General features: G+C 37.4%; 3 protein-coding genes across 3 annotated transcripts; 1 reads left to right on the top strand and 2 right to left on the bottom strand.

Moving 5' to 3' along the window:
- Positions 1–2270: 2270 nt before the first annotated feature.
- On the top strand, positions 2271–2948 carry LOC106331763 (putative 60S ribosomal protein L30-1). Its single transcript, XM_013770176.1, has 2 exons — positions 2271–2485; positions 2589–2948. Exons 1-2 carry the CDS (start codon positions 2359–2361, stop codon positions 2798–2800), a joined length of 339 nt encoding a protein of 112 aa, XP_013625630.1. The 5' UTR covers positions 2271–2358; the 3' UTR covers positions 2801–2948.
- Positions 2949–3311: 363 nt separating this feature from the next.
- LOC106336203 (probable serine/threonine-protein kinase WNK6) lies at positions 3312–6780 on the bottom strand. Its single transcript, XM_013774960.1, has 8 exons — positions 6697–6780; positions 6158–6273; positions 5959–5996; positions 5590–5817; positions 5283–5503; positions 4911–5068; positions 4410–4833; positions 3312–4057 (listed from the first exon to the last, which is right to left on the bottom strand). The coding sequence occupies exons 2-8, from the start codon at positions 6242–6244 to the stop codon at positions 3504–3506; spliced, it is 1710 nt and encodes a 569-aa protein (XP_013630414.1). The 5' UTR covers positions 6245–6273; positions 6697–6780; the 3' UTR covers positions 3312–3503.
- A 58-nt stretch (positions 6781–6838) lies between these two features.
- Positions 6839–7933, bottom strand: LOC106336204. The gene is made up of 2 exons (XM_013774961.1): positions 7608–7933; positions 6839–7300 (listed from the first exon to the last, which is right to left on the bottom strand). Exons 1-2 carry the CDS (start codon positions 7788–7790, stop codon positions 7064–7066), a joined length of 420 nt encoding a protein of 139 aa, XP_013630415.1. The 5' UTR covers positions 7791–7933; the 3' UTR covers positions 6839–7063.
- Positions 7934–8125: the final 192 nt, after the last annotated feature.

An 8125-nucleotide genomic window follows, 5' to 3' on the forward strand; every position in this document is an offset into this window, starting at 1 on the left:
AATCGGAATGTCGTCGGAAATTCGTCGGAATATACCGACGAACTTCCGACGACTACAACGGTTACATTTTTTATCAGCATGTCGTCGAAAGGTCGTCGGAATTTTCCGACGAACCCTATTTCGTCGGAATTCCGTCGGAAATGGCCGACGGAATTCCGGCGACTTAGTTTTTTTGGATTTGGTCGGAAATTTGTCAGTATTCCGTCACAAATATCCGACGACCTTGGTGTCCGTCGGAACCTCCGTCGGAATTCGGTGTGTTTTCTTGTAGTGAATGAAGGGTAGAAGACACTTATATCCATAGAGTTAACTAATCTAGACATAGAGTTTAGAGTTGAGGGGTGGAGTAGAGTTTTTGAAATATGAAATTTAAGATTCTAATAAATATATAACTAAATACTTAAAAAATATAATTTTTTTTTTAAAATAGTTTAAAACATAATTTTCGATTTTCAAAAAGAAAATTTGAAAAAAAGATTCAAAAATAAAAATTCAAAATTTTATTTTATAAAAAGTTCGAATTTGAAAAAGTATAATTCGAAAACACAATTTTTTTAATTTATTTAAATAATGATTTATTATATATAATAGAAAACAAGGGTATAAGAATCTTTTGCCACTTAATGAAAAATGTATTTTTGAAAATGTCTCTTTAGTGGTGGTAAAGATTAAAAATTGTACCATGAAAGTGGTAAAAATGAAATTTCCCTTTTTTCACCTCTATAATAAAATAAAAAACATGTTTACTCTATATATAGAGTAACTTGCTTATTTTTTGTTCATCACTCTATTTTTCGCTGTAAAATATAGTATCGTTGGAGCAACAACTAACTTTATTATAGAGTTATTCTATTTTTCTCAAAATAGATTATCGTATAATATAATTACTTTATTTTCGTGTTAATTATAGAAAAAAAAATAATGTGTGTCATTGGAAACAGTCTTAGATCAGAGAATCTTCTGCAATTTTTGGTAACCGTTGCAAGCATGCTCGAAGCTTTTTGATGAGTTGATTACACTAAGGGACACTTTTTGACTTTCTATTACACCTAGAGACACTTCTTACATGTGACACACTTTGTTGTGGGTCAGCGACAGATTGTGGATAATTTTACCGTTAATGGAAACGACACTTGTGGATGAGTGATTTGTGGACGAGTGATGTGTGGTTGGGTGATTTGTGGATGAGTGATGTGTGGATGAGTGATGAGTAATGTGTGGTCATGTGATGTTAATGTGTTTATAGTAGATAACGTGGACAAACTCTCTGTTTTGATTCTATAAATCTATACAACAATATGTGGACATGAACTCATGTTACTAAAATTATACCATAAAACGTGGACACGAACTATGTTATCTCCAACACAAGCACGTGACTTCTTCAGTCCAATTGATAAATTATCTGCAATTAAACTTCAATCAAGATGAGAAAGAGATGATATTGTGAGTATGAGCGGATAGAAAAATCGAAGAAGCGTTTACCTTCTGTCGAATAGTAATAGATCTTGCATGTCAGAGATTTCCGATCTACGAAATTTGCGCTTTCTCATGATGTGGATGGATGTAAATTTGATTAGAATTGAATTTAGATCCTGAGATGATGAATGAAATCGAAGGAATATTGTCAATGTCCATAACTAATTTATAATTATGTTAAGATGTTCATGTCCACAACTAATTTATAATTCTGTTATCTACGCTTTGGTATCCACGTCCACATTTAATTTTTTTACACATTAGTATATATATATATATATGAAAATAGATCTTAAAAGATAGAGAATTTTATATATAGTTTATTATGACAATTATTTTTGTTTAATATATTTTAGAACTTGAGATAAAAGTAAAAAAAAACATAAAGTAGAATACGAAAAATAATAAAAAGAAATAAGAAGAAGAGAGAGATTCTCTTTAGTTGAGGATCATAAGAGACTTTTTGACAAAAGAAAGTGTGTCTCAAGTGATAAGTGTCTTGTAGTGTAATTTGAACGTGGAAAAGTGTATCTAGATGTAAAAAATTCAGAAAAGAAAAGAAAGAAAAAAGAATAAAACAATTGTAAATAATGATAAGAAATTCAAAATTTCACTGATTCCTTTGATCCATTTAGAGCCTATGTTGTAAAAGAGGCTAGTCTCAACACCATGAGCTTTTTAACGCCTTCTTGAGGTAGGCCTTAGGTCAAGTTTCTATTGGGCCGTGGGCCTCGTATATCGGAAAAGCCCTTAGGGTTGGTTCCTTCGTGTCTCTCTATTTAATTCTCATGTTGCGCCGCCTCAAGAGCTTCTGCGACACCCCGAAGGCCTCTCTTCCTATTAACCCGGCGATCTGCGACTCTTCCGGGCGTCAGACAAATGGTAGCGGCAAAGAAGACGAAGAAGTCCCATGAGGGAATCAACAGCAGATTAGCCCTGGTCATGAAGAGTGGAAAGTACACTCTCGGCTACAAATCAGTCCTCAAATCCCTTCGCAGCTCCAAAGGTAAACACTTTATTCTCCAAATCGATTGATTTGTTGTTCTTATCTGTCGAACCTCTCTTAGATAATTGCTAAGATGGATGTTTTGGAAATGTTGTGTGTTTAGGTAAGTTGATTTTGATCTCTAGCAACTGCCCTCCGTTGAGGAGATCAGAGATTGAGTACTACGCTATGCTTGCTAAGGTCGGTGTTCATCATTACAATGGCAACAATGTCGATTTGGGTACTGCTTGCGGAAAGTACTTCCGTGTTTCTTGCCTCAGTATCGTTGATCCTGGTGATTCCGACATCATCAAGTCGCTTCCTGGAGACCAGTGATTTTGATTTGTTACGAGTTTGCTATGTTTTGTCTGCTTTATGCAATGTCTTCTTGGAAAGACTGTGTTTGGTTTCTAAACTCCTACTTATGGTCAATTACTATTTCGTCCCTATTGATGGATTCAATTGCATGAATGAAACTTTTTTTAGGTTAACTTTTGGTTTGCTTGATCCGTAATGCTCAAGACTTGTTTTCATTTCTTCTTCATCCAAAAAACATAACAAGAAAATAAATATAAAACGAAAATGAAAGTGGTCATTGTTGAGTGCTGTTTGGCTACTCAGCTCCTGTCTTAACCTTTTTCTTCACCTGAACTTCCTGGTTTGGTTGTTCTGCCTCTTGAGTGAAGCTCACGTCTTCTTCGTTAATGGCATCGACTAGTTATGGTCCTCGTCTAATCTATCTTGTTCCTTCTGAATATAACTGTTGAAAGGATTATCAATAGTTATATGTTTGATAAATCAGTTTTAACTTCTACAAATAAAGAAAAATATAACGAAGCTTGACATTTTCTAACATCATCCTTGTGTTCAAACATCCGAACCATATATCAAAAATCTTTAACCACAACCGTTAAGAAACAACCCGACGCAGATAAACTCTACACTTTCAGGGAGCCAAGTGTTTTCTTGGCATTCAAGAAACAAATTAACTCTGAAAAGAAAAACCACCAGCGACGTCTTTGTTGTATTCTTAAGCTACTCATTCAACCTGTTCTGTCTTCTTCTGAGACAACCTTTTCCTTGTCTCCATTATCGCTTCTTCTCTTCTCCTTCCTATCTCTTTCATCTCTTCCCGATACTTTGCTTCTATCTCCTCCAGTTCCTCTCTCAACCTCTCTTCCTCCTCCAACCTCACCGGATCAATTGCCTCCTCTGCTTCTTCTTGATTGCGGCTCCCGTCTTCCCCTTTAACACCATCCACACACTGCTTATATTCCTCCTCCGACCTTCGACAATCAGAGTTCCACGAGTGTCGAACCGATTCACAAACGTCATGAAAAGCAGCACTCTCCTCTTGTCTATGTGCATTCTGATGGCTTCTTGAGCTCTGATTCAGCTGGGAGTGAATGAGATGATCAACCGTAACATCAGTTTTCCACGTGGGTATCATGTTGACAAGGAGAATATCAATTAGTTCGGCTATAAACGTGACGTTCTGGTCAGTTAACTCAAGCTGCTCAACCATCTCACTCGACACCTTAGAAGCAGTGTCACCTTCTTGATAGAACAAGAAATGAATGTTCCTCACTCTTCCTGCAACAACAAACCATAAAACATTAGGCCAAATCTCTTCGATAACACAAAAAATGTATCTGACAAAAATAGCATTCAAAGAGAAAAATCTCTAAAATAACAATAATTAAGAGATAAAATGACTAAATTACTTCAAATCCTTTATCTTTTACCCTGATCTCAACCCTCAAATACTAAATCCTAACTAAAATAAATAACTCTTTTTAACCTTTAATTAATGCTGTTTTGGAAATTTTCTTGTGTGCTATTTTTTTTTAACAAAAAGGTGTTTTGGTGCTATCTTATGGTATTTCTCTAAACAAATTAATATCTTAATGCAAAAAAGTAATTGAAGCTGAAACAAAACACTCACCATTCTCATCTACTATTCGTAGAATCAACGAGACAGAGTGTTCATCATTTTCTTCACCCTTGAGTACAAAGAAGTTCCCTCTCTTCGCACGTCTAACCTCAATACACCTAGACCCTGAGTTGTCACTAAACGTAACAATCGGCAGGTTGTTGTCTTCATCAAGATCAATAGACATGGATCTACTACACCGTGTTGTAGGAGGGCCTTCAGACATAAGACAACGCTCTCCAAACGCACCTTCTTTCGGCATTACAATGTCGGGAAGAGGCAAAGGGTTGTTCATCGTTAAACCATTCACTTGAAGGAAAGGGTCTAACAAAAGCTCCTTTGCTGATAACCTCTCTGATGCAGGAAGTAAGCATGTCTCAATGAACTGCTTTACTTCAGGGTCTTGAACTCTAGAGAGTGAAGCAGGTTTTATTCCCTTGAAAACCAACAAGAACCAAGATTAGGTTAAGATCTTGTTCAATGAACTTAATGGCTTTTGTAGTTAAAACTCACCGATGAGACCTTCTTGTATATCTGAGCAGAGTTTTTGCATTCACAGTATGGATACTCAAACGTCACCATCTCCAACATACACATCCCAAATGAATAGATATCAGCTAGCTCGGTGTAGTCCTCATCGTAAAGCTCAGGTGCCATGAACTCTGGGGTTCCTGTTGGTAACATAGTAAAGTTTTTGTTAAAGGGCTGGGCAAGCCCCAATCCGAAAAACGAAAAATAATACCAAACCCAAACCGAAATTGTTTTGTATCAGGGTTCAAAATTTTGGTATTTAGAGAACGGAAACCGAACCAAACCCAAATAGGTACACGAACGCCCACCCCTAGCTAAAAGCAGAATATGTGAGAAATGTGAAGAAAACTATACCAATGACACTTTTGGCGTTAGCTTGCTCCATGACAGTGGCTAGACCAAGATCACCTATCTTCACTTCTCCATGGTTTCCATTGATAAAGATGTTATCACATTTGAGATCCCGGTGGATAATGGGTGGCACTTGAGTGTGAAGATATCTCAAACCCATTAGAATCTGTCTCGCCCAACACTTGACCGCCTTCATGTTCACCTTTCTATGTTTCTTGCGGTAACTAAGACCAAAAAAGATTGTAACTAAACTCCACAATGACAGAAAAATAAATAAAGAGAAGACAAGTTTTGGGTGAGAGATCCATACTTTCTGAGACTCCCTGAAGTGAAAAGCTCAGTTATGATGTTAACTGTCTTGTTCTTATCATCGATCCATGAGTTATAGAACCTGATGATATTACTGTGCTTTAATGATTTCAAAAGACGCACTTCAGAGTATAGCCTCTCCAGGGAGTTTGGTGACTGCAAAACATCATCTATTCGTACTTGGTTCCACGCTACTTCAATCCCATCTACTTCATCGAAGGCCTTGTAACTGATATCTTTAGAGTTAAGGTTACAAACCGAGAAAAGATGCCAAGAACACAGACAACAAAACAACAAGAGAGCTTCTGATTACAAAGAACACTCTCAGTCTATGAATGTAAGTAACGATATGAACCAAGAAAAAGGATACACAGTCTTGAATGCGCCTTTTCCGATAACCTCTTTATACTGAAAGGTGGATAACAACATAAAAGATACATTACCACACACTATGACTCAAATTAAACATTTAAAAAAGCAAAACAAGCCAAAGAGACGTTGGATCTTGATCCCCCTCTACGCTCCATTTGAAAGTTTAAAGAATAGCATTCTAGGGATGTTCCTCATACCCGTATATATCGATTTGTTGGATCAACTTCGAGCACCTCCGGGTCAGGAGGCTCTTGAAGAACCGCACCATCCTCTGAACCATCCATATTTTCCTAAACCTTATAAAAGTTTTCACCTGCAAGGCTCACAGCAGAAACAATCCCAAAACACACACCGAATCTTTAAAAGATCCTTAGATTCTTTTCAAGTGCAACACTTTTCAATGAAAGAATATTCAAAGACAACAAGATAACATCCATACGCTAGTATACAACATTGCTTAAATCCAACTTCTCATCCTTTTAATTGAAATAAGCTCAGATCAACAACAAAAAGGAAGAAAAATAATAAAGTTCAGACGTCAAAAGTTTAGGATCCTGACATCGTTTTAGTCCAAGGTAGGCATAAACAATTACCATGAATCATTCTAAGAGTGTAAAAAGAAAACCCCACATGAGCAAATCGTGAGAGATATGTCCCATTCACGTTCATGCATACAAATCATACCAGGAAAAATCATATATCGCAAGAGTTATATGATTTTGAGCCTCGAAGTTACCTAAGAGGGATGAAGCTTTTGTTCTGGTCTCAAAAAAATCGCCAACGTGAGATAGAATACGGACGAGAGAGACTACAATGAGAGGAAACCCTAATTGAGAAAGCCGATGGACGACGAAGATGGAGCGACCAAGGGCAAAAAATAGAACAACAACAAGTGTTTTGTTCATGTTTATCACCAACGATCACCTCTATTTTTAAAAAATAAAAATAAAAATAACGAAAAATCAAGTTCTAAAAACAGAGACGCGCTCTGCCCATGCAAAGATGACGTGTCAATACATGTGGCGTTTATCGGCCAATAACCCATAAGACAAAGATGAAGGACACTCTCTGTGGTCTGAGAGTAAACGACTTCTTGCTTCTCCTCATCGCCTTAAGACTAAGATATCGTCTTCTTCGTCCGTCGAGGATTCATCATACAAGCTCCTATTATTAGTAACTCTGCTAGACTCGTCCTGACGATCTTCCATTTCAGATGCTCCGATCTTGATGTTGCGGTGTTTAACGAGGAGCCAGCGCAGGAGTTTGTCTTCCTTGTTGAGGTAGTGAAGCTCCTTGTTCATGTTTGGTGTCGCCATCATTGTTATCTGCATCAGTTGTCCCTGCGCCATTCACCCATATATCAATTATACATAAAATGGTACTAACTAAGCAAACCCGTGAAGAAGAAGCTAATAAAGACTAGTGTTCAGTTTTCAAACGTATACTCTATACAATCAAACTGTGCGGCTTCAATAATTCAACTCAAAGGCTCAAAGCTAGTTTCTCTAACTAATCAGAAAGATGCTTAGCCAACCTAAAACCCTAAAATCTACCACTGAATCGGAATGCGAAACCCTAATCTACTACGGATTCAATTAATCACCGATTCAACAAGGGCAAAAAATTGAATCAAAATTGCCTTTGTACCTGATAGTGTCTTCCGTCGAGCTTCCTGATGCCGTAACCCAATTCGACCTTGCCGAAGGATTTGACCTCCGTGAGGACGCCATTTCTGCTGTACACGTGTTTCCCTATGCGCGCAACGAGCTCGATCAGACCCTCCTTCCGTATTACCGGCTTGAACAGAAGCATACAATCGTACAGAGGCATCTCGAGATCTTCGTCTTCTTCTTCCTTCCCCCTTCACTAGAGAGTGAATTTACAGAGAGAAAAAAAAAAGAGATGAGATTTGGAATTTTTTACATTAGGGTTTTAGAAGAGTCGATCTCGTCTGGTGCCCCCCCCCACCCAAAAGTAAAAAAAGGCAATCTCACAAATACACCCATATAAACAGACAATAAATATTTTTTTTTAAATTGAAAAAGGCGGAAATGACAAAAACCCCTGGCAAAAATGAAGTATTTACAAGTTGTACCAGGGTATAACCCATCCGCAGTGACCCGACCCAGATGTATGGTCAATTCAATTGAACCAAATCGTTTAAC

Source organism: Brassica oleracea, chromosome C3 (genome assembly GCF_000695525.1).
Source record: "Brassica oleracea var. oleracea cultivar TO1000 chromosome C3, BOL, whole genome shotgun sequence".
NCBI lineage: Eukaryota > Viridiplantae > Streptophyta > Magnoliopsida > Brassicales > Brassicaceae > Brassica > Brassica oleracea.